Source organism: Neopelma chrysocephalum, unplaced genomic scaffold (genome assembly GCF_003984885.1).
Source record: "Neopelma chrysocephalum unplaced genomic scaffold, ASM398488v2 Primary Assembly neopelma1_138, whole genome shotgun sequence".
In the NCBI taxonomy this organism is placed as follows: Eukaryota; Metazoa; Chordata; class Aves; order Passeriformes; family Pipridae; genus Neopelma; species Neopelma chrysocephalum.
This window is the reverse complement of record NW_020897800.1, coordinates 2425901-2451306: the sequence shown is the minus strand read 5'-3', so window position 1 is coordinate 2451306 and position 25406 is coordinate 2425901. Positions and strand designations below refer to the sequence as shown.

At 49.7% G+C, this 25406-nt stretch overlaps 1 protein-coding gene across 1 annotated transcript; it reads left to right on the top strand.

Moving 5' to 3' along the window:
• The first annotated feature begins 771 nt into the window (after positions 1 to 771).
• Positions 772 to 24718, top strand: TRIM29 (tripartite motif containing 29). The gene is made up of 10 exons (XM_027699368.1): positions 772 to 1626; positions 9097 to 9192; positions 10362 to 10595; positions 10953 to 11151; positions 13880 to 13882; positions 14274 to 14357; positions 17644 to 17703; positions 18832 to 18933; positions 19982 to 20058; positions 22524 to 24718. Exons 1-10 carry the CDS (start codon positions 772 to 774, stop codon positions 22584 to 22586), a joined length of 1773 nt encoding a protein of 590 aa, XP_027555169.1. The 3' UTR covers positions 22587 to 24718.
• Positions 24719 to 25406: the final 688 nt, after the last annotated feature.

Genomic DNA, 25406 nt, shown 5'->3' with positions numbered 1-25406 from the left:
ATTCCATGGCCTGTGGGAAGAGCACGACCAGCCAATTTTCACTGTGTTGTTCTGATGGTCGGGCCATTTCCAGGTCTAGATGGATGGGCCTTGCACAAACCCCAAAATAAAGATAATGGGGTTTTTTTTTAAACCCAGTATTAACCATATTTCCCCTCCCTGTCCTGCTGAGCACGGTGAGCCCTCGGGGGAGCCCCGCCGAGGAACGCTTTCTTCTGGGCGTTCGTTTTAATTACAGCCCTAATTATTTTGGTGCATGTGGATGACCCAGTTAACAAACCCATCCTGGGCATCTCGTGGTCTTCTCCACCCCTGCCCATCTCTGCGAGGAGGGAACCTCAGCCCCTGGCAGCTGGGAGCAGAATTATTTTTGAAACAAAGCGGTCGGACTGGTTGCCACATCTTAATGAAAATGATTTTTTTTTTTACAAAGGCATTTCTATGTATATAAACAGCCCTTCCTCCCAAACCTGGTTAGACAAGAATGTTCCTGGGTGTGGACTGCCTTGTATAATTAACTGCACAGCTGTAGCTTCTGATCCCTCAACAGTCTGCTCCTCTCTTCCCCCCTGCATCTCCCCGGCATAATCCAGGCGTTCTCCTCCTCCTCCTCCCCGCCGGGAGCTCCAGGTGCGTCATTTGGGCAGAAGGTTTCCTGCATTCCAGAGCCATTCCCTGCTGGGACAGGGCAGAGGAACCCGCTTTGCAGAGGGGTTGAGAGGCAGGAGCTGGAGGAACGACGAGCGAGCACAGGAGCCACTTGTTTAGACCATGGAAACGGGGAGCGCAGCCAGGACCAACGGGACCCCCGGGAAGGCCGAGGACGTGAAGAGCCCAACCACCCCAAAGAAAGAAGAAGAAGCCAAGAAGGCGACGAGCCCTGGCGGGGCTGAGAAAGAAGCTATAAAAGGCACGGGCGGTGCTGCGCTGGAGACGGGGCAAATCAAGAGCTCCCTCTTCTCTGGGAGTGACTGGAAGAGGCCCATCATTCAGTTTGTGGAGTCATCCGATGAGAAGAGGTCAACCTACTTCAGCATGGACTCGGCTGACTCCAAGAAGATGCAGTATGCCAGCGGACAGATCGGAGACATGAGGAGGCCAGCCCTCTCCTTCCCAGAGAAAGGCGACCTCAGGAAGTCCCTCTTCTCCTTGGATTCCAAAAAGAGCTTCCTGCCCAGCGACGGGGAAGGGAGGAAGTCCTTGTTCTCTGGGGGGCAGATGGGGGACCTGAAGAAATCTTCCCTGCCTCTGGTGGAGACGGGGGACCTGAGAAGACCCTTCAACAAGCCGGACAGAGCAGCTGGGTCACGGCCCAGGGTGAAGCTCGAGGATGTTCTGTGTGACTCCTGCATCGACAACAAGCAAAAGGCTGTGAAGTCCTGCCTGGTGTGCCAGGCTTCCTTCTGTGAGCTGCACCTCAAGCCCCACCTGGAGGGAGCAGCTTTCCGGGACCACCAGCTCCTGGACCCCATCAGGGACTTCGAAGCAAGAAAATGCCCTGTGCATGGGAAGACCATGGAGCTGTTCTGTCAGACAGACCAGATGTGCATCTGCTACCTCTGCATGTTCCAGGAGCACAAGAACCACAGCACAGTGACAGTGGAGATCGAGAAAGCAGGGAAGGAGGTAATTAATTCTCTCTTTGTTTCGTGCTCCCATCACTCTGTAGATCTCGGTGTGACACCCCAGCCTTTGCTCTCCAGCCTGCAATCTCTGCTCAGGTCATGTCTGTGTGGAATCCTGGGATGCAGGGGTGGTGGATGGGAAGTGTTTAGCAGAGGACTGCTATTGCCTGGGTGCTGCTGTGATGGGGTTGTTGTTCTCCTGATGGCTGGTTGCAGCAGCACAACGCTGGTGGTGTGTTGCAGATTTGATTTGGGGGATGGAGAACGTGGTTTCCACCCCTGGTTTCACACCTGACTTTAAGCAGAAGGTGAATCAAAGCCCTAGAAAAACCCAGTCTGGAGTTTTGACAGTGTTTGTGCAGTGTTACCCACAGCCAGAAAGGTGGGCATCAGGTTCCTCCAGAATACAGGTGGTCAGATCAGAGGGTTGAAGTTACTGGTGGGTACTGGGTGACTGTTGAAAATTGCCACCTCAGCTCCTTGGAGTGAGATTATGGTTCTTTTACTTATCTGTTATGGATATAATAATGAATAATGTCGAGCCATACCTGTGGGAAGAGGGTTTTGAAGCTTAGCTGAAGAAAAAACCCTGGTGCAAGCACAAAACATGATCATTTCCCCTGGAGTGCTGCTACAAGGGGTTTAGAGGATGGACATCTAAGGAGATGTGGAACAGTGCTCACTGATGAAATGCCTTTCACCTTTGTTTGCTCAAAGCTTCATGCTGTTTGTTTTCTGGGTGGGTGGATGATTATTCCACAAGATCAGGGTCTCACCAGGTTCACTGATGGTAAAAGCATGTCCTGGCCTAGAAACCTTCCAAGCAGACAGGGCAGGAGAGGTGGCAGAAAGGAGACCCAGGACATGAGAATGGAAAACAATTTGCCTGGAGTCCCACAGTGGCAGACACTGGAAGGGAACTCAGACCTGCTCAATCCTATTCTTAGGCACAGCCCAAGCCAGTGCTCTGATGTGGGGAACAGGCAAACACAACTACCTGCTGTTAGAAATCCTTAATGGGAAGACCAGTTGAACTCTTTCTAAGGAGTTGGCAAGATTTATCTCATAAGGCTGAAAGAGCATCTTATGTCGGGCTTATCTCTGTCTCCCCATTTGGTCTGTCCTTGCCGTGTCATCTCCAACCTGCAGCTTTGCTGAAACCAGACAAAGCTTCTCCCATGCCCCAGCCAGCCTTTCTTCAATTCCTGCAGGGCTTGCCAGCCTGCTGTTTGTTCCATAATTGCTGCTTCTTGTGGTTTTGATGTCAGCTCTGAACATCTCACGGTTCTAACATGAAGCTGTGTCTGGTGTCTGCCAGGGTGTCCGATCCCTCTGAGCTGTTTCTGCTGGAATGAGCTTAACAGTTGCTTCCTGAGGAAGCAAAGCCAGCCAGATCCTCTTCCTGTGGCTGGATGGATCGACAGCACCTTGCTTTTAAAGAGGGAACCATAGTTGAGCAGAGAAGACCTCACCTGTGATTTAAATGAGGTTTGATTTCTCTCTCAGAGTCCTTGGAGTCCTTGTGCCACTCATGAGCTCCATGCTTTAGTTCCTGCACTGTCCTGTGCTGATCCTGCTGCTGCTAAGCCTGAAGGATTTAGGGCTTTATCAATATGAATCACACACATGTGCAAGTTTCTCCTGGCAACGAGTTCGGTCCTGTTGTAACTTGAGCGAGTATTCACTCAGACAAAAACAATTAACAGAAGAGCTGTTGCTTACAAATGTTTATTCCTAAGCCCTGATTTATTCACCATAGGTGGAGCCTTAGCATGAACCACAAAGAGGAATGAACATTTCCAGCCCTTTGTGTGTACCACCTACCCTTATCAAGCCTTGCAAATCACAGCTGGAATGTGACCACAAATTGGGAGAGTGGCTGGTGCTGAGGGCCTTTTGTGGAAGGGATAAGCAAAAAACCCACAGCAGGTCATCCCTATCCCTGCCCCATTTCCACAGCTTGGAATCCAAGCAGCTCCAGGGGAGCTTTGCTACCTCCAAATTTGCTGACTGTGCCACTGGGCTGGTGACCAGAATACAGAGAGGCTCTTTCACACGGTGCTGGATGTCAAGGATTAACTGGTTCACCTGCAAGGTTTCCCTAGTCCCTGGCTATTCCATGACTCCAAAACTGGAGAGGATTCCAGGAGAACTAGTGTTTCTATGTGGTGCTGCACTGTCACTCTGGCTGCTCAGAAATTTGATGGCACAAAACTGTCCCATAATCAGGTGGTTCAGGCTCATCTGTCCTTTTGCACTGCAGAATTAGTGCAGGATTCAACCTCTTCCATGGGTCTGTCTGCTACAGACCTACAGAGATTCTGTGCTTCAGTGTTGGGAAAGGTCCTGCTGTAGAATTAGGAAACTCTGCTTGCTTCATGGTGCAGACAGAGCTTAAGAGGAGAGGAATGCAAACAAGCCAGTAGACACACACCTACTAGTTAGAGCATTTAGCAAGCAGTGGAAAGGCTGATATCTCTGTCTCAGACAGAGAACACAGCAGCATCTTCCACTTTTCAGGAGCCTGGGGTGAGAGTCACTCACCCCCTTCTTCCTTTTACACCAGGGAAAGGCACAGGGACTCAGACAGAGCCATTTGTTCTGAGTTTCCACCCAGTGCTATTTGCTTATTTTACCCAGCAAACCTTTAATGCCTTCCCCAGATCCACTTTGCATTAGTTTCCTGCTAGAGATTTAAAGGAAAAGGAACCCCTACACCAGAATCAGTGCAAGAAACAGCCAAGGAAAAGTCTGTGAGGCTGGGAAATAACCACTCAAGGCTTGAGAAGTGAGAATTGTCTGCAGCAGCTTGTGGGCTGGAATAAAACCCCGTGGCCAGCTTGATTTATCAGCAGAACCAGAGCCCCCCTTGCAGACAGCATCCTTCATTTGGAAAGGGGATCCTTCATTCCAAACCTGTTTTACAAGCCTGTTCCCAAAAACGAGACAACTTCACCTCTGCCTGGCAGTGCCAGAGCTGAATAACCTGGCAGTGAATACCCTGGCAGTGAATAACCTGGCATCACCTCCCAGCACCAGCCCTGTGCTCAGTGGGGCAGGTCAGCTCTGCTGAGAGGCACTTTGATTTTATTCTTTTTTGTTTCTTTGAGTCTTTACCTCTAAAGAAAGGTTCACACTGTCCCTCGGGTGCAGGGAATGGGAGCTGGATGTTCCTGCTTTTAAAAGGGGAGACTTCACAGAGGCTGAACCAGGCTTTGAAGTCAACCATTCCCCAGGGATGGATCCAGAGGGATTTCCATCCTCCCTGTCTTGCTTTCACTGACCAGAGAGCAAACAGGAGTGTATCAGTATGGCAGTGTCATGGAATATCATGGGATCAACATGGAATGTCAGCATTCCACTGATGCAGTGTGGCTGTGAGACCTTATCCACAGCAGTTGTGGGTCATCTGTGGACACAGTTTAACAGAGATGCTCCTTCCCCTGATGTGGTGCAGTCACTGCAGGATGCTCTTCCTCCTTGGAAAGCTGGGAAAGCAACCTGCTGGAAGCTGGGATTTGAGTAGATTTGCCTGTTTGCTTGCTTCCTGCATTAATGCCCCTACAGCGAGGGCAGAATTCAGGGAAAATCCACCAGTTTGCAAGTCAGGAATTCTCTTCAAACTGTGCAAAGAGCCTTTCCCGGCCTCTGCTCCCACATTTTTGCAGGATGCTGGCAGAGCCTCCAGAGGTTTTAGCCCACTGAGGGGAAAGTGCAGTTGTAAAACCAGCAGAACTGATATCTCAAACAAATTCCTGCCTCCTCAGCCGTGTCACCTCCACTCCTGGCCCTGCACTGGGACAACTCGTTTGAACAGCACTTCTCCAGCTTCATTACTGGGCTGGGATGTTGCTGGCAGTAATTAGCACAGCTCTCCCAGGCTGGTGACACAGGGGTGTTCCCTGATTCAGGCCCTGGGTTCCCAGAGCATTAAGGGCATGATGATGCTTGTACTGCTGCCTTGCAAAAACGAGTTGCGTCATGATGCAAGACTCGTAATCTCACATCTCCAGGTCCTCTCCACAGCACAAGGGCTGGGTTCAGTTGTGGAGGTTTAGGTGTACACTCTGAACTTTCACTTAGGCCTCTTGGCTGGCCTAATTAACTTAGACTCTACTAGGGGATCCAGTCTTAGCTCAAGGACTCTCAGTGCCATCATTTCTCAACTTGCTCTACTCAAACTGAATGGTCTAAACTTGGATTTCCTGGATCTTCTTCACTGTCACTGTTATTTCTGCACTGCAGGGACTGCAGTGGGTGGTGTTTCTGTGTTATCTGTCGCTGGGATATTCTGAACCCCAATCCCACCCAATGGATTTGTTCTGGATGGTCCATCACAAGAGAATCAGGGTTTGTTGACCCTGGAAAATCTGAGAAATACAAAGAAAGCTGGGAGAGAAGTTTCCTCATAGGGGAGGAAGTTGAGGTGACTGTCCCTAGTACCTCTAATTATATATATATATATATATATATATATATATATATATATGCATATGTGATATACTGGACAGCTAAACCAGCCTTTCAGCCAGTTACAGATTGAACCGAGTCTTAAAAACATCATGAAATCATGATGTGGTCCATCTCCAAAGCACCCCTATGAATCCTTATGCCCATGTCACCAGTTCTTGCACTATTCCAGAGTCTGCCTGGACCTCCTTTGAACACTTCTTTCTATGATTTGGGGTTTTTTTGTTGTATTTTTTTAATGTTTGTAGTTATCACACAACCACACCTCCCTTCACCTCCCCTGCCCTTGCTGGTGTCTGTGCTGGTGTTTCCTTTTGCCATCAGGGGGGGTGTTTTAACCCCTGCCAAACCTGGATGAGTGTGGTATTTGCATTCTGGCTATTGGAACTATCTCTGTAATTTCCATTTGCAAGTCATAAATCTCTCACTCTAAATTGTTGTGTGGGTCTGCCCTTAAATAGTTGTTACACCCCATCCCAGAGGCACCCAAACTATCTTTCTGGGCAAAGGGATGTTACAACTGCAACCAGCTCAGTATCACTTTTGAGCAAGTAATAGTTTCCAAAATTCCTTGGAGACCCATCTTAATTAAAAAGGACTATAAATGTATCATGTTGTTATCATCACCTTCCAGCCATCACCTGATTTTTTTTTCCTGTTATCTTTCTCTTTAAGTCCCTTGTGTTTGGGAGTGTCTGTGTGGCTGTGAAAGGTCTCCTCTCCTCCAAAAAATCCCTCCAGTGCTTCTCTGTATGATTTCACTTGCATTCTTGCCATAAGAATATCCTGATATTTAGGGAAAATAATTGCTCAGGAGATGTGCTTTTTTAACTGCTTTGCTAACAATTAATACCATCTGCATGTAGCTCTGTGGCTCCAGAACACAACTTGCATTTTAGTGTGATTTCTCACATTGGTTAACGCAGTGCAGTGGAAAAAAATGATCTAAAATGTTTTTATCTCATTGCATTTTCCTGCTGTGGAGAGAGTCTTGATGCAGAGGGCATTCTCACATGAAAAAATCATGGATTTCTCCAAGTCACTGTCTTGGAAATGTGAAAACTATTGGATCAAACTCAAGTCTTTATTCTTTTGATCAGTAATAGAGAAGATTTTCTCATCTTGAAGCCTGTGTGGTTGCCTGATGAACCTGTACCACAAAACCCTTTCATATGTACCCTGAAAAAGATGAGATTCAGCTCATGACCTCATTCCATTCACTCCTGAAGGCTGTCAGGGTGTTTGGATCACATTTAGAGTGCTCTCCTAACTCCCAACAACAGGGACAGTGACAGTGTGAGGATGCAGCTTCTCTGGCCCTGAGACAATTCTGAGTGCATTTCCCTTTTTTGTTCCCCCTTTTCTTGTGTTTTACGAGGCAACAAAGCAACTGTGGAACTGCTTTCCCTCTATAAATGGAGATTTCCTAAATTGGAGCAGCAAGAGTCCACGGCTCTCTGAGGCAGCTGTGCCTGATTCCAGCTCGAGGGGATGTTCAGACTCTGCTGGGACTGGCACCAGGACAGGAGCCCTGATGGGCTGGTCTCCTGCTCTGGGCTGCTTGACAGCTTGTTGCCTGCTCTCCATCCTGAATGGAGAACTGGAACGTTTTCAGCTCCCACTCTGAGGGTGACTGTGATCAGCACAGACCCAGATTTTCACATTCTGTTCTGGACAGCTGGGCGAGTCGTGTGGGAGCGGATTTATCCCTCCAGCACCTCCCCTGCCTCTAATTGTTGTTCTCAATGTCAGTGGTTTTGGGTCACTCAACCATTTGCCACAGGAGCAGCAGGTTTGCAGGACTTTTCTGGCCCAGCACAGCCCAGCTGCAGATCACGGGTCATTTCTGCCAGCTGGGGAGTTCCTCAAGAGCTCTGGGGTGAGTGTCCCACAGCCAGATTGCCCGTGGTCACACATGAGACACGGGAACACCTTGGGATGCGTCAACAGAGGCTTTGTCATGATGTGCTGGGCAGGGAGGTGGTGACTGTGAAGGGCCCAGGGAGGGGCTGCCCGGAGTTAACGGCACAGGGCATTACAGGGCATTCCTGATCCTGACAGCCCGGCCCTGGGCATCCCTGACAGCCTGGCCCTGGGCTTCCCTGAGAGCCCAGCCCTGGGCATCCCTGACAGCCTGGTCCTGGGCATCCCTGACAGCCCGACCCTGGGCATCCCTGAGAGCCTGGTCCTGGGCATTCCTGAGAGCCTGGTCCTGGGCATTCCTGAGAGCCTGGCCCTGGGCATCCCTGAGAGCCCGACCCTGGGCATCCCTGAGAGCCTGACCCTGGGCATTCCTGATAGCCCAACCCTGGTTCATCCCTCAGCTCCAGTCCCATGGGCTGCCCTGCCAGTGTCTGCTGTCAGCTTCTCTGGGAAGCCAGTGCACAACCAAATGCAAATGAACCCCAGGGAAGTTGCTGATCTAAGCCAAGCAGGTTGACTACACCTCCTGCATCTCCTCCCTCCTCCTTTTGTGTTCTTTTTTTTTTATTATTATTTTTTTTATTTTTTCCAAGCATTCCCCAGCTTCATCATAACATGAAAGCTCTCAATTCAGAGCAAATTAATCCACAATCCTGTCCAAACAGAATTCCTGCCGGAGGCATCATCCTCCTGTTGCAACACTCGTCCAACGTCATTCCGTAATTAGCTGGAAACTGTTATTGCTGCACAGGCACACCCTGGGACGGGCCCTGCCCTGCACACACAGCTGAATTTTGAAACAGGGCCTCTTCCCCCTCCAGCTCCTGCCTCTCATGTGATTAAAGGAGGCACGGTGGTAGGTGGGTGCTGCTGCTGAGCGAGCTGGATCTCCTGACCCAGGCAGCAGCTCTGGGATGCTGTCCAGTGGCAGCACATGATCTCCATTTCAAGCAGTGCCAGCAGCCTGTGCCTCCCAGCCATCCCTGCTCGGGGCAGTGGGAGCACAGAGCTGCTTTGAAGTGGGCCACCCTCAGCCCCAGCTCATGAGACTCCCTCCTTCCCTTCCCCTCTCTCCCAGGCCGAGCTCTCGCTGCAGAAGGAGCAGCTGCAGCTGAAGATCATCGAGGTGGAGGATGAAGTGGACAAGTGGCAGAAGGAGAGGGACCGGATCAAGGTGTGTGTGAGATGTTAAGGTCACTTATCGCTTTCTTTTCCACTCTCCCACATCTTCCTTTCCTCAATTTCCCTGCCACCTCCAGCTCTGACTCACTCCATCCCTCACCCTTCGCTCTGCCAAGCTCAGTCCTGCCAAACCTTGACAACAAAACTGCTGCTGAAGCCACCCTGTGACACGTCCTGGGGGAGAGCAAGGAGAGGCAGCACAGCCCTGTTACAAAACCACCCCAGGCACCTCCCTGCTCTGGGTGCCTGATGGTTCTTCAATCCCCAGCAGCCAGGCAGAGTCAGAAAGAAAGGTGTTCTGCTCCTCTTCCCACCAGACCACACACAGAAATAACCTGCAGAAGGGCTCTGGGTAACCCAAACTGAGATAAGGAAGCACTTCCCCCAACAAACATCTTATTTATAGTGGAACAGCTTATTTCCATACTGATATAGGGCTCCTTTATAATTCTTTCACCATGGTAGGGGTTGGAATACAGCAATGGTATTATTTTTTTGTCATTTATACCCTAACTGAATAGAGCAGGGAAAACACTATTTGGAGACGCCCCAGAAAATTTGCATAATATTAATAGACAAAGCCATTCTTCTCCCTTTCATGTGGTGCACACACACTGGCTCACCAGTTCTGCTTTTCATCTGCTTTATTATTATTATTATTATTACTATTATTATTATTATTGGAAACCTGACCTAGAAATTTTAACTCTGAATATAGTCACATCCACAGTCTTTCTGAGGAATGTTTCAGTGGGACCTCGAGGTCAGGTTTGTAAAAAGTGTTTCAGCACCTTTCATCCTTTGAAATGGGAGGAATTCGATGTTCAAATTGTTGAGGAGCCAGAACCACGATTTAGAAGGTTAAACAGTGTTTTTAAATATCATCCAAGCGTGCAGTTTATGAATTGGAATAAAAGATCTGCTCTAACAGTCAGGAAGACAGCATGCCCTTTGGATTACATACACATAATTATTGCAGGAACAACTATTACTTCTCTGGTGCTAAAACTTACCTACCTGGAGTCTCCATAGTCTAAATGCTGAGAGTCCTTGGACATATCCCCCTGTGTCCCTCTGTTAGCAAAGTTATTCCTTGAAAAGTTGAATATTTTCTTTCTCCTGTGTCTTTGCTGCTCCTCCTCTCTCTGAACTCCCCCTCAGAATTACACCACCAACGAGAAAGCCACGGTGGACCAGCATTTCAAGGAGCTGATCCGTGACCTGGAGAGGCAGAGGGATGAGGTGAAGGCTGCCCTGGACCAGAGGGAAAAGATTGCATCAGAGAACGTGAAAGAAATCGTGGATGAGCTGGAGGAGAGGGCGAAGCTGCTGCGGGAGGACAAGGAGAACAGGGAGCAGATCCACCAGATCAGTGACTCCGTGCTCTTCCTGCAGGTAACTGAGACTTCACTGTAATTTTCTCTTTTCCCACGGAAGACAGGATTTGCCCTAAGGACAAATCCCAAGTGAGTTCAACACGTGTTCACCTTCTCCAGTTCAGTGCACACCTAAGTCAGGAACTTAATGTTTGGAGCTGTTTCTGCTCTGGGAGGTGAAGGATGAACTTAGACATGCAGGTTTCTTTACAGATGGCTACAACTCATGGACAGAGCATTTGTCTGCCCCCTCCATCTCCATCTCTCATACTCCTTGGAGCCTAAGATTGGCCCTGGGATCTACCCTCCAGCTCTCCTGTTCCTCAGCAACCTCTGCTCAGTTACCTCGGTAACCCTTCTTTTATTTTTTTGGCAGGAATTTGGGGCTCTGATGAGGAATTACGTGCCCCCTCCCTCTCTGCCAACCTACAGTGTGCTGCTGGAAGGGGAGAGCATGAGCCCATCCATGGGGCTGCTCAGGGATGACCTGCTCAATGTCTGCATGAGGCACGTGGAGAAGATCTGCAAGGCAGACCTGGGCCGCAACTTCATCGAGAGGAACCACATGGAGAACGGTAAAACAGCCCAGAAATCCCCCCTTCCTCCTTCCCTCCCAAACCCAGGGGAGATGAGGTGTGCTGAACACGCTCTGCATGGTGGAGAAAGCAGAAAAAACAGCGGGAGGAACACTGCCTGTAGCTGGAATTCTTTCTGGAATATCAGTTATCCCACCACACCTATGCGGGGATGGAGCCAGTTGAATTTAAAGTACCAAGACATCCAACCCAGCCCCCCTTCCCTGACTGCTCTTGGATGTTATGGCTTCACAGTATTTAAGGGTTCAGCCACCTCCTGTGTGGGACTTGAGAGCAAGATTTCTTTTTGGGGGTCATGAACCCTTCCCTCCTGCAAGAGGGACGCTCTGCCTCATGCCAGGCCCCCAACAAGCCCTTCCAGTTTTAGCACCACAGTTTCTACCTGGAGGACTCCACACATCCACTGAGGCAACTCAGTGCTCACTGGGGGCAGTGGAGAAGGCAGGAAGGTGAATGAAAGCACCTCAGGAGGGCAGTTCTGAAACCCTCTTTGTGCAGCTGGGTGTGATGTGAAGTTTTAAAACTGCCCATTCCAGTTGCCTGCCACGAAATGCTCCTGCCAGCCCCTGCTACTGAAAATCTAATACTTGAAAGCCTGATTTTCCAAGTGGAAAGGTCTCCATTTTGGTGGTCAGTTAAGCTACAGCTTGAACTGGAATAAAAATCCCTCTGATCCACCTGGCAGAGCTTTCCTGCCTGCCCTGATCCAGGGGGCTCAATGGTCCCTACACCCCAGTGATTCCTGAGGGCAGCTGATGTTCCTCAGGTGAACCAATGGTCATTATCACAGCACTGCAATGACTCTTCTAAGGTTCTAACCCACTTCCTTTCAGTGGCTCCCAGTTAGCTCTGAATAAGGGATTTATCTTGCATCAAGCTCACACCTAAGATTAGGAGGACTAAGATTAGGGCACTGCAATGGGGCTGAGCAGCCAAGGTTCACTTCCCACAAACAGCCTTTGTAACCTTGGGCTTGTTACTTAATCCCATGAAATGACCTCTTGCCCCAAGAATAACAGGGATGGGAATTAACAGTTATCTCACCAGGCTGCTGGAGGATATAATCTATTAGTAATTGAGGAACCCCAGATACCAGAACAGTAAAGGTCAAGAAGCTGGATATGTAACGGGAGGATAAATTGTACCCTGCTCTTCAGGAGGGTGTGTGCCTCAAAAAGATGCAGGAATAACCTCAAATCCAGTTCATCCAAATCTGCTGCAAACCTGCAAGATCCCTGTTGATTCATTCGAGCTCACAGCACTTACATTGCTCCTGAATTAATACACTACACTGTCTAGTGCCACCATCCTCCATGAGACATGAATTAGATGGACCAGATACTTCTGGAACAGAGAACCAACCTTGCAGAAAAGTCAGAGACCACACTCCAAGTGCTCATGATGCACAGCCAGGTTTTAAAACTCCCCCTGCCCTTAAAGTATTACTAAGAATTGAACATTATTTACCTTTCAGCAGTTAAGGCTGCAGCAGTCCTGGTTACATCCTTCATACTCCTCATGCTGAGAAATGTGGCTGTAACTGTAACAAGGAGATGACAAGCAGCTCAGATCCAAAAATCACTCCTGTACATTGTTCTTCCTTCTTTTTTTTCGCCCAAAACTTTGCAGGATTTCCACCTGCTGAGCTGGTTTTTGCCAGCCCTGAGGCAAACACGTTTTTGCTTGGCCACTTGTGCAACCCAACAAGATTCTGCCCGTGCTCAGTTCTGGTAGCTCAGGATAAAGACTGACTATTCCTTGATACTTGATCACTTTTAATTGGGGTCTCCTCCTTTTACTGATGCCAGAAGCCCTCACTGGTACTTGAAATCCGTGGAATTCAAGTACCAGAACATTTCTAAACGCTGCCAGAAACTTGGGTACTTCCAGAGGCTTTAGCAGGGATTTAATGGCCACAGCTTGGAGTCTGCCTAATGAAAAGAACAGTGGTATCCACTCAGTTGGGAAATGTTATTTAAGGTGAGTCTCAGGAACTTCAGAGCTCTCCCTTTTCCAAACTACAGTTACAGATGAAAGAGGGCAGCACTCTGCATCCAGTGACTGCAAGGAAATAGCTCCACAATTACTTAATGGATTTAATTAACTCGGACTCCCCCCTGAGTCATTGCAACAAATTCATTTGCTACTGGCTTGATGTTCTGGTGTAAAAACCTTCCCAGGAAGAAATATTATATTAATGGAATGAAACCTGCTTAATAGCAGACTCCAAAGGGAATCCACTTTCTTTTAGTTGTCATAACAGGTACCTACGTAGCAGAGTGGCAAGGAGACAAATAATCAGGGAGCATCCAGGGAGTTTAAATAACACAGAAATAAATTGGAGAAATAAAAGAAAAGTTTGTTCAGCGACTTGAAGAATCAAAGAATAGAACTATTTAAACATGGGAACCAAATTTACTTCCTTGCAGAGAACAATAGGTTTGTATAGACCTTCAAAGAAAGTATTTTTATGAGCAAGTGTACTGATAAAACATCAGTGTCAGAAAACCAAACCCAGGCTGTGAAAGAGCTGCCAAAAGAGCAGATTTCATCCACTTTACATGAGGCCTGAACCAACCACCCCTGTCCAAGAGTCTAGAGCTGTTTGCTGCTTTATTTTAGCACCTTTCTCTAAAAACTGCAGGAGCCATTGAGCCCTCCCAGCTCTGACTTTCTGGAGCTTCAAATAGTGGCAGTTGTAGAGCAGGGGGTTGAAAGCCAGGCCTGTGCTCAGGTTAAACACCACAGGAGCCAAGCCCAAACCACTGCTTTTGAAGTGGGGGACATCTTTGGCCCCACAGCAGCGTTTTGGGAGGAAAATGCCTCAAGCCTCAAACCTCCCTCTGGTTTTTAGGAGATAGGGGCAGCTCCAGAGTGGCCAAATGCTTCAGCTGGGCTGTGCCAAGGGAACCTTCTGGTTCAGACCCTGGGCAGCCACAGCACTGCTTTGGCTCCATTAGAAAAATAGAGGAACTTGTTTTCAAAGAGCAGAATCACTTCTGCAGCGCTTGAGGAAGCAATCCCACCCTGTTATCCCCTTCCTCCTCCTCCCCTCCCTCTCAGGGCCACTAAACCTCCCCCTCTCTGCTCTGCTCCTCCAGGTGACCATCGGTTCATGATGAACAACTACGAGTGGAACCAGCCTGACAACTTGAAGAGGTTTTCCATGTTCCTGTCTCCCAAAGGTATGGCACCCTACAGGGGGTCAAGGCTTCCTCTAAACACAGCTTAGGAAAGGAACTTCACTGATCATGTGTCCCAAAATTTGCTTTCCCTCCATCCCTCTGCACGTTGATGCCGAGTCTTCTCTCCAGCTCACGGAGCTCTGAGGAGGTTTTGGCTTTTTGTCTCAAACAGGGCAGAAAAAGAGAAGAGCTGGAGTGACTTCAAAGAGTGTAGTTTGTGAATATTATGGTTTTAAGATGTCTCACTGGGTTAAAGTCAGTGCTATTCTCCACCCAAAGCTTATCTCACTGTGCCATCGAGTGTGGAAGCTGCTCTAGGCCTGCTCTGCATTAGGATTTCACTTTCACCAGCAAACATGCTTTCTCCTTACAGGAAAAGGACAGAAGAAGTGAGAAATGTGTCCTAAAAAAAACCCCAGGAGGCTGGAGTTCCTTTCTGAGCTCTGGCAACAAGAGCCCTGGTGATTTGCTCATGTCCCAGTTGTTGCATGACCCACTCCAGGATGAGCCTTCGGAGGGAAGGAGGGTTTTCAGCACATCCAGTTCCAAAAGGACAGTTGCCATTTCTAAATGAGCATCAGGAGTCTCCAGAGTGAGGAGCTGAGGGTGCTGAAAGCTCAGGCACAAAATAAGTGACCAAATTTCAGCCCTGCCAGGGTTTGCCAGATGCTTCCAGCCAGCTGGTGGGCAGGGATGTGCCAGCAATTAGCAGTGGCACTGCCCTGGGGGTGTATTCCTGCTCTGCCTTGGGGTTTCCTGGGGACAGCCCAGATCCCAACACTGAGCCCTTTGTCTGGAGCTCCCCTTTGCCCTTCTCCTCAGCTCCCTGCCCACGCCTGGCAGCCCTGGCAGCCCTGCCTGGTGCCCAGGGGGTGAGGAGGTTGTTTGGAGCAGATGCCAGGGGCAGGGCTGGCATTCCCAGACTTTAGCAGGGCTGCTTCCTACAGGCCCTCCAGATCAGGGGGCAGAGGGGCATCTTGCCAGGGGTTGGTTTTGCCTGGAACCTGTCTCCAAACACCTCCCAGATGGTTGGTGCTGCTCTGCTGCCCCAGCTGTCCCTGTGCAGTCAGGGAAGGACCTGTCCTGCTGAGCAGAGCTGATGATGCTGGGGAGAGACCACAGGCTGCACCCCAAAACTTTCCAGCCTAGAGGGAAGTTTGAAAGTTAATTCTAAAATTGCAGGAGCTGAACCCAATCTCTACCCAAAAAGGGAAGCTTTGAGTTCAGGTGGAAACAGCCCCACAGGCATTTGGGGAGTGTGGATGGGAGGAACAATGTCATCCTGCTGTCACTGCTGCCACGTGTGTCTGGGACAGGGCTGCACCCTGACATGGCAAAAGGAAGGGAAAAGCCATTTTTGGCAGTGCCACAGCACTGTAGTGCCTGAACTTCCTCTGCTCCTCCCTGGAGGATCAGCTGCAGGCACCTGGGAGTAGAAGTTCCCTGGCTGCCTGCTGGGATCCAGCATCCCAACCTCCTGAAGTGCCAGGAGGGATCACCAGGCACTGCTAAATCCAGGATTCCCCCTTTGGAGATGTCTGCCCTGAGCACTGTGAGGGCTGTACAACAATGTCCAGCTCAGTGGCCCCACAGATACTGGGTGAACATTTATTCCACCTACACAGCTGAGAGCACAGCTCGTGCTGCCTTCCAAATTACTCATTCCCTGTTTTCCACCAACAAAGTCACTTTGTTGTCCAAAACAACTGAAACACGTGGTTGCACTGGGTTCTCCAGCAGGGTCAGGGCTCCAGCAGGACAGAAATGATCCAGCTGCTGAAGCCACAGTGGTGGGGAATTTGGGAACAGAATGAATCAGTAGGCAAAGCAGGAGATGTGACCCACTTATCTGGCACGCTGGCTGGCCCAGGGTTGCCTGATGAATAATTCAACACACCCATAATCATTTAGCTCTCTGGAGCTCTCTGTGCTTTCTCCATGTGACATGTCCAAGTCTGGCACCACAGTTGATTGCATCTTTTCTAAGGAATTCTGTGAAATGGGGGGGAAAAAAAGAGGGCCACCCTTTGCATTGTGTCATGTGCACGGAATCCTTGAGGATCTCAGGAGAGTTTAGGAACACACCCTTTTTTCTGGCTTGGTTTGGGTCACTGCAAACTCTGCCTGAGTTGAGGAATGCTGCCCAAGTGGTGCTCTGTGCTAATTGCAGTGACCTAAACTAAGAAACTGCTTGGATTTGAGCTGAGCCTATGAGGTTTTAAGCCCTGCTTAAATTCAAGGAGACTTCCACTGCTCTTGTCCTTAAAGAGAGTACCATAAATAATGGTTTCAAACTGAGAGGAGGTGTAGGTTAGATATTGGGAAGAAATTCTTTCTTCAGAGGGTGGTGAGGCCCTGGCACAGGTTGCCCATCCCTGGAAGTGTCCAAGGCCAAGTTGGAGGGAGCTTGGAGCCACCTGATCTGGTGGAAGGTGTCCCTGCCCGTGGCAGGGGGTGGAACTGGATCATCTTTAAAATCCCTTCCAAACCATTCTGTAATTCTAGCATAAAACATTTGCCTGCAGGGATGACATAATGAGGCAGAGGGGAGACATAAAATGTTTCAAAAGATAGAGGAACAATTTTTTTTCAACTGCTCGATGCTCCTTTCTGTCCTCTCCCACTCAGCTTTCTTCTCCTGATGCTGCAAACAGTTTGGCCAAAGCCAGAAGGAGGTTGGAAAGATCATCTTGTGCCTTTGGAACCCTTTGAGTGAAGAGCAGGAGGAACTCAGGCAACACAGAGAGGGAGAGAGAAGTGTGAATGGAAACAGGGCTTAAGCAGAGCAGCAGCCCACAGGATGGCAGCATAGCAGCTCCAAGTGTTCAGCTTGGGTTTGCTTCACTGGGAGCCCAGTGCCTCACAAAAGGGGCACAACAGCACCAGGGTGAGGTCCTGGGGAAGCCCTGGAGCACCTGCCTGTCCCAGTGCTGAGCCAGCCTGTGCTCCTGCAGGAAATGTTCCTCCCCTTGTCTGTCCCGAGCTCTAAATCCAAGCTCTGCACGCAGATCCCTCTGCAGAACAGTCCTGTTGAGTAGACAGACCTGAGCTGGCGATTTTCTGCAGCTTGAGGCAGCTCTGTGGCAGGGAGAGCTTTGTTCTCTACATGAGAAGTCAGTTCACCATTCCCTAGAATCCAGGGAAAAAAGCCCAGGCTTTCCTCTGCTCCCTGGACCCAGATTTCTCCCAAATCAGCAGGGACTGTTTCCTAGAGCAATGCCAGGCCCAGGCCTTTGAGCCAGCTCACCAGGAGCCAACTGCTGAACTGGATGCTCTTGTTTTACAGCCAATTTCAACCCACGGTCATGGGAATTTTCCTCCTTCCAAGCGACTGAGGAAACACTTGGTACGGGTAATTCCCACTTCAGTTCCAGAGGATCTAACCCCCCGTGCCACAGCTTTCTGGCTGCCTAACCAACCTCTCCTGCTTCCCCTCTCAGCTGTCCTGTCACCTGCCAGTCCCTGTCTCCCAGAGCCAGCCCTGAGCTGGCTGATCAGCGCTGTCTGCACACCCCAAACCCAGGGAAAGGCATCCCTGGTTCTCCTCGTTCAGGCAGTGAAAGGAGGTGGAAAACACAGGAGCCACAAAATCCCCATCCGAAGCACTCTGTGTGGAGGTTGTGGCAGAACCAGGAGAGGACTCCCAATACTCCCAGCCAGTCTCAGAAGCACAAGGCTGATCCTCTCCATCCCATAAACACCTTTTACTTAGTTCCTAAGTTCTCAGAGGTCCTCACTGCCTGCACAGCATCCAGCAGGGTGGGGAAAGGGGTGCTTTGAGCACCGAGAACCAGCAGCAGGGAGCCTTTTCTTCCCAGATCCCCATCTTCCCTTTCCTCACCTGTATTTTCTTTCTTTGCTTCCTTCATGCTCAGAGGGTCCAGCCTTTCCCTCCACTCAGAGGCAGCCATGGCCACCCTACCTGGGGGAGCTCTGGTGACTCACAGCCACACCCAAGCCGTTCCTGCTTTCCATGCCACAGGCAGGGCTGTCTCCCTCTCATCTCTCTGCTCTCAGATTCATTCTGGCAGCCAGGGCCTGACCCCGAGGAGGCCAGGAGGGGAAGCCTTGCTTTAATTTCAGTGGGCTTTGAATAAAGCCTCAACTGCTCGGAGGCAAGGGGAGCTTGGGCAGCCGTGGAGTCATTACTCCTGTCTCTGGAGAGGCAATTTACCTGCGAGGAAGCTGCTGCTCCTCAGTCACACCTGCCCTCTGGGTCTCTCAAGAGAAAGGCTCTTCCCTGCCTGGAGCATTGGGATCACTCCACTCCCACACACTGTGCCCCCCCAGCTGACTGCTCTCATCTGCCTTTTGTCACCGAGACAAGAGGGACAAAGCCACTTGTTCCCTCCCCCGGCCGGTCGAAGGCAGCTCTTACAGGGTGTGTTTTGAAAATGCTTGGGCTGCTCCACTGCAGCCTGTGGAACACCATGGAATAACACCACGGAATAACACCACCTCTTCTATCTTCCAGTAGGCAATGGTACTAAGCTGCCTTTTCAGTTCTCCTCGGTGGGACAGAATCCGCCCGGTGACTTCAGCAAACAGTCTGACGGGAGCCTCTTCACTAAGACCGGTACTAGGAACTGAGTGTTCCCCCTTCCTCCTGCCCCTTTTTGAGCTGATAACACACCTCATCCTGTCCTTGCTCCCCCAGAGAAGGCCTGGAGCAATCCTGACTGCCAGTCTCTTAGATACCTGCACGTGTTTACATGAGCAACCCCGCTGAGCCAGGGCAAGGGGAGTTTATTAAGGAGTGTTAGCAACTATTGCAAAGTTTTGTCTAGTGAAGAGGTGAAGGGATTTTAAATTTCGTTTGTAATGATTTAGATTTTAATGATTTAAATTTTAGATGATTTTAGAGGCGAGAAAGATACCAGGGAATGATGTTCATGGCCATTTGCCCCTCCAGCCTCACCAGTGTCACCCTGAAAGATGAAGAGACACTGAGCACAACCTTAAAAAAAAAATGCAGTAGCCACCTGTCCTCTTTCAGCTGAACCAGAATCCCACATTCACCATCTCATCCTCCTCTTTTCACGAGTTCAAGGGCACCAGAGGTGGAATCCAAGAGCACCAGCACCAGGGAGAGTCAGGTCTGACTAATTTGCAGATGGAGATGGTGGGGAAAGGCCATTGTCTGATCCCCTGGAACTGGCTGTGATACAGCAGGGCTGGTGTTATTTTTGAGTCAGAACAGAGCTGGTGTGGCAGGAGGGGGTTAGGGCTTATCACACTGCCAGAGGTGCTGTCATGAACCCCAGGCCTCAGCTCTTTGCACTAATTAAACAGCCCGGAGTGCTCTTTGCAAGAGTCAGAATGCTGAGTTTGGGATTTGGCCTGACTTTAATTGGTCTGATTGCATTCCACCTCTCTGCGTTCCTCAGACATCTTAATTAGCCAGACCTCCTTTACTCCCTTTTCCTAACTGATTGGGTGGTGGAGTAGGACTCTGTCTGATGGCTGTCGTGTCCCACCCCAGGAATGGCTGCATTTCCACGGGAAGCAATTGCAATACTAATGATGTGGCACTTCCAGTCCTGCTGCTCATCCCAACGCTGGCCAGGGGACACGGGGGTGGTGGCAGGGGCTGGTCTGTAACAGGCTGTTTTATGTTGTCACAGCTTATCCTTCCATAGTGAGACATCAGTCTGCAAAGGTGACGCCACAGACGTGGAAATCCACCAAACAGTCTGTTTTGGTAAGAAAGAAATCTCTCCTTGGTGGGAAAGCTTGTGCACATCTCCAGCAGCAGAGCTGCCTCTTGTAGGGACACCTGAGGCAGGGATGGGGCCTTTGGAAACGGGAAAGGAAAAGCTCCAAGTCAACAGCTCCTGTCAGGGATGCAGAGGAACCTCCCACCCCCCCAGCTCTGGGCTGGGGGGATAATCAACACTGAAAAATGACATTTTGGAAAGGTTTTGCACTACACAAATACTCTAAGCACACACATGCTGCTGTCTGTAGGATTCTCCTCCCTGCAGGGATGTCGTACACTCTTATTAGTCTGTGACATCTAGAATGTGTAAATGACACCAAAGACAACCATATACAAGGATCTTCCTAATTATGTCCTGCAGTAGGCAAATGCAACATCAGAGAGGAGGGGTCAGAAATCACTAGAACATCTCTAAGTCACTCATTTTACACCGTTAGCACAAACCAGACAATTTTAAGAGGCAGAGGACAGTGATATTTTAGGTCTTGTGATCTCAAATATACAGGGTTAACAAACAGTTAATGCATTACCACAGAAGCACAAAGTCAATCTATTTTTTCTTAACATCCATTCACACCGTGCTGCATTAAGGTCTTGCATGATCTGAATTAAGATTGTCAAGCTTTTGCCCCCTCAGATGAAATCTGTTTTTTTTTCTTTTTAATTTCTGGTTTTCCATTTGTCAAAGAGTATTTACTGTTCCATGGAAATAAGGAGCAGAGGGTCAAGAATTGAGAGCATTCCCACACTGAAGGAAAGCAGAACAAACACACAGCAGTTAGAAAGTGGCTGCCTGAGGATTGCAGCTGTATCTGCTCAATTTTCAAGGCTCCCCAGGAGATGAATGCCTGGGAAAGGGGATGTTCCTGGGCAAACTGTGGCACTTTGAGGGAATCCAGACCTGAATGTGCTACAGCAAAAGGTATCTCCAAGGAACAGCAAAGTTTTGCAATCCCTTCTGTCTTGTGTCTGACCACTGCCTGCCTAGAAAGATCATCAGGAGAAAGCCTGGGGAACTTCTCCCACACAGTCACCGGTTTTTTCTGTCTCCCTTCCTCTCTGATGCTCCCATTTGTAATGACTATTTCATTTTTATAACCTCTATTCACCAGGTAGCCCTGAACCCAACAATTGAACTGATAAATACAAGCATTTTAAAGTACCAAAATAGAAATGCGTGCTCTGGACTGCAGTATCTCTGCAGGAGCTTTTATGGTCTATTGGGCAAATAATCTAGCTTGTAAAATAGTCTTAAATGTGTATTTAAGTAATATACATTCTAAAAGGTCTGTAAATATGAATTTTCACAAAGGACTATTCAGTTAAAGGAGGGATGTCTTTTTAACCCCCAGGAAGTTCTTTCAAACGAAGCCCCCCTCTTCCATATCTTAATTATATTGGAAATTAAAGCCATAAAATGAAAAGAATTTCAACAAAAGGGAACATTGAGCAGGAGGTGTGGGGCACTGAGCAGCAAGATGGGCTGGGTTTGCTCTGCCCATCCTTCCTGCTGTTCCTAAAATTAAACCAGTGCTGCACAAGAAAGGACTAGTGAGGTGTCTCCCACATTCTGCATGGGGGATCTGGGCAGTGGATCAAACCTAAGACAGGCTGGGCATTACAAAACCCAATTGTCCCTGATTTCCACGCTCTCTGCTTCAGTGGGGGGATCATTTTCTCACCCAGGGCTGCAGGTTCTGCCTTGGCCAGTGCAGCCAGTGGCCACAATAAATAAATAAATAAATTGGCTGTTGTGTTTGCAGCCCTCCAGAGCCAACAGGAGGCTGCACAACACACCTTTGCCACGTGTGGCTTGTTGTGATGGTGCAGATAAGAGTGAAAATGCAGGGGTGGGTCCTGATGAGATGAGATACACTCAGGGACTGCAGTAAAATGAGCTGGAGGGACAGAAACCAGCAATTCCTGTAGGATCTGCCCCCGTCTCTCCACTTACACAAACACTGAGCACTGGGCAAATAAAAACCACACCACTGTGAGGGTATTTCCATGCACAGGAGTTTGGGTTTGCCAGCCAGAGAGCACCAGGGAACACCTCACAACTTGAATAACTGCGCACAGCTTCGAGTGTGAAAACTCCCCTGAGTTAGTGAGCAATTCAAATACACTGACAGCAGCATAAAGGTGACATTCCTCTCCTCCCAAAAAAACCCTCATCAAGCCATGAGTCACAATCTGAGCTTTTACACGATGCAGAGGCTCATTTGGCTCAGGAACGAGGGCCAGGCAAATCAGAAAGCAAAGCCATTTATCTGCATCTGGTGTCTCCAGCACCTCCAGCAGTGAAGTGAGGCAGAGGTTCCTCCAAGCCCCAGGTGTTCAGGAATTTGTGAGATAGGAATGGTTGGGCTGCCCAGGAGGGTGAGAGGTGTAGGTGGCCAGAGAAAGGAGGTGGGTCAAACTCACGTGCCCCAAATTCTCCATTGCAGTCACATTACCGCCCCTTTTACGTCAACAAAGGCAATGGAGCCACTTCCAACGAGGCACCTTGATCCCTGAAGATTTAGGGAAGAGCTGGCAGCACTTGGAGTGAAGACTCAGCTGCGGATTTTCATGGATGTACCTGCTACTATATTAACCTTACTGCTCTAATCTCTGCCAGGGAGAGGGAAGGTGCAGAAGGGAATTGCCTTTTCTAGAGGAAACAAGGACTTTTTTTTTCTCCAAATCACCCAATTGCCTTGAAAGCTCCGCAGGCCTTAACAACGTAACCCTCTCCTCTGCTGTCCCCTCCTCGTCCCCTCCCTGTTCCCTCTGCTGCTCTGCCTCTCCTGGGAAGCATGCATGCTTGGGTAGCAGCCCCTGCCAAACCACTTGTGTCCCCTTTGCCCTGAGTGTGTTTTTAGGAGCTGTTCAAACCCCGGTGAAGGTCCCAAGCTTGGGGAGCCCAAAGCTCTGCCCAGGATGGAGAGGTCCCAGCCAGCCCCTGGGAGCAGTGACGGGCTAAAAGCTCTTCCTGTGCCTCTTCTACCCTGTCACTGGGGACACCCAGCTCTCACTGGGAGCAGGTCCAGCACTGCCACCTCCCTGGAGCCCTGCAGGTCCCACCACGCTTCCTCAGGGTCCTCCACCAGCTCAGCTCTGCTCCTTGCCTGCCAAAAAAGCCACGACAGGAGCTCTGCAGAGCTGCTGCAGCCCAGGGCCGGCTGCTGGTGGAGGGCAGAGAGGCTTTGCATCCCATCAAAGTGCCCCTCCAGCCACCTTTTCAAATTAAGAAATAAAAAGAAAATCCATCCTGCTAATACAAGATTGATTAGATGCCACAGGTGTTGGGTGCTTTTCTGTTTTCTAGTGGTTTTTCTTAATTCCCCTAAACCAAAATTGATTTATATACTGTAGTTCAGGTGGGGTTTTTTTTCCCTGCAGTGGGCAATGAGAATTAGTCCCGTGGCTTTTTGCTCAGGATAATATTTTTTATTTGTCCCCTGGACAGATGAGTCACATCAGCCTGCAAAGCAGCCAGGGCTGGTTGAGCATTCCATGATCTCCCTGAGATGATTTTCCCTCTCCATGGACAGGCTGAGGGGTAAAATCCATGCTGTGCAAAAGCCTCCCTGGGTCAGTCAGTGGGAGCAGGTGACCCATGGCAGGGTCAGGGCCCTCCAACCTTGATGAGAGCCAAGACCTAACAGCTACTTTTCATGGCTTGCTCTGTTCAAGCAGGTTTTGGAATGGCTTCCCCCCCCTCCTCCCTTTTCTGCCCCCAAATGCCTGAGAGAGGTCCCACCTGTCATTCCCTGAGGATTATTTTCTGGCTAATCCCTGTGCAAAGATTCTGCTTTTTAATGCAACACCTCGTACAAAACTTCTGAGGCTGAACGTTGGTCGCTCCAGAGGACTTGAAATGTCACTTTATAATTTTTTTTTTTCCTTAATGACCAGAGGGGGAAGGGGCTGATGTGGTAGGGCAGGATGTGAAGAAAGGGAAAGTGGGATAGAGTTGCTTGGAAAAGCCCTGGAGGGTTGGAGTATGTGTGTGAAAGGAGAGAACGAGCCCCCTCCAGGTCTCGCTGGTTTGCCCCTGAGCAGGTTCCAGTAATCGCTTGGGTTCCAGTAAAAGCTTCCACCACCTCCTCTTTAGGTTCCAAAATGTGTCCTTGATCCCTCCTCTTCAACTTGGATGTTTAAATCCCCCCTTCCTCCCTCCCTGCCCTAGAGAGGGCTCTGTGGTGCCAGCTGGGCACCGCCCCTGTGACCACCCTGGGGACACAAACGTCCCTTTCCTCCTGCTGTCCCCTGTCCTGCCCCACCCCTGCAGCCCCCCCCCCAGCCTGTTTGCTCCCCATCCCCTCCTCCAGGGCCTCCCAGACCTCGCACACACAACTTTTCCCAGCGATTGGAGCTGCTCCTGGGGGGATGCCAGGCCCCCCCTGCCAGCCCTGCCGGTGTCCCCCAGCCCCTTTGCCCTGCCAGAGGGGCACAGTGGCACCTCCCAGTCCCGGGGGTGTGGCAGAGAGGCTTCAGGTGTATTGTGCATGAACTGTTTTTATCGTGTTTGTCTTGATCAGCAAAGCAAGAGGAATTCCAGCTCCTCAGACAGGACACGGCTGCGCTGATGTAAATGAGGCCCCTTCTCGTGTGCAACACACACTGCAGAAATAAAGGAGAGAGCTCCATGTCTGACCAAAACTAACTGAGGTCTGGCTTTGGTGTCTGTGTGTTTGTAAGAGTCTCAGGGAGGTTAAAGGCTCCGAAAAATATTCTTGATGTGAGCAACGGGTATGGAAAACCCATTTTTTTCCCAGCTTTTTCGCTGCTTTATGGATGTTTTAAGCCAAGGTCAGAGAAAATTCTCACATCCTTGAAGGTGAAAGCTGGTGAATGCACTTCTAATGCAATCCCTTGAGACTACCCTGCCCAGCTAGGTCAGTTCCCAAACGCTGGTGCCACTCAAGTCCTTCCTGCAAAGGCATTTTGGGAAACCCCTCAGCCTGTGGCTCTTCCCTGCCAGAGTTACACCTCAACAATTCCCACTGGACAAAAACACTTGTTTGGCACTGCCCAAAATCAGACTGTGAGGGGACATGCTGAGCTGGGGCACTCTTGTCCCAGCACAGACCCAAATCTCCCCCTGAGGTTGGTTCTGGGCACCATTTGTACCCTCCACCCACTGAAACCCTCTGGGGACCTCTGGTTCTGCACAGCTCAAGTGTCTTACCCACATTATGGCTTCTCCTGCCTCTGAGGGAGAGAGTAAAAGCCTTTTGGGCTGCTAAAGATGCAGATTCAAGGCCAGACACACCCTGACAGCAACTTAAAAGAGCAATTGTACATATCAACCTCTAGGGACAAGAACAGAAGCAGGCAAGGAT

Excerpts from the sequence above, each read along its gene's own strand:
- TRIM29 (XM_027699368.1), top strand. The coding sequence starts at position 772 with ATGGAAACGGGGAGCGCAGCCAGGACCAACGGGACCCCCGGGAAGGCC. Across the intron at positions 1,627-9,096 it reads TCGAGAAAGCAGGGAAGGAG|GCCGAGCTCTCGCTGCAGAA; the intron begins GTAATTAATTCT and ends CCTCTCTCCCAG. Across the intron at positions 17,704-18,831 it reads AGCGACTGAGGAAACACTTG|TAGGCAATGGTACTAAGCTG; the intron begins GTACGGGTAATT and ends TCTATCTTCCAG.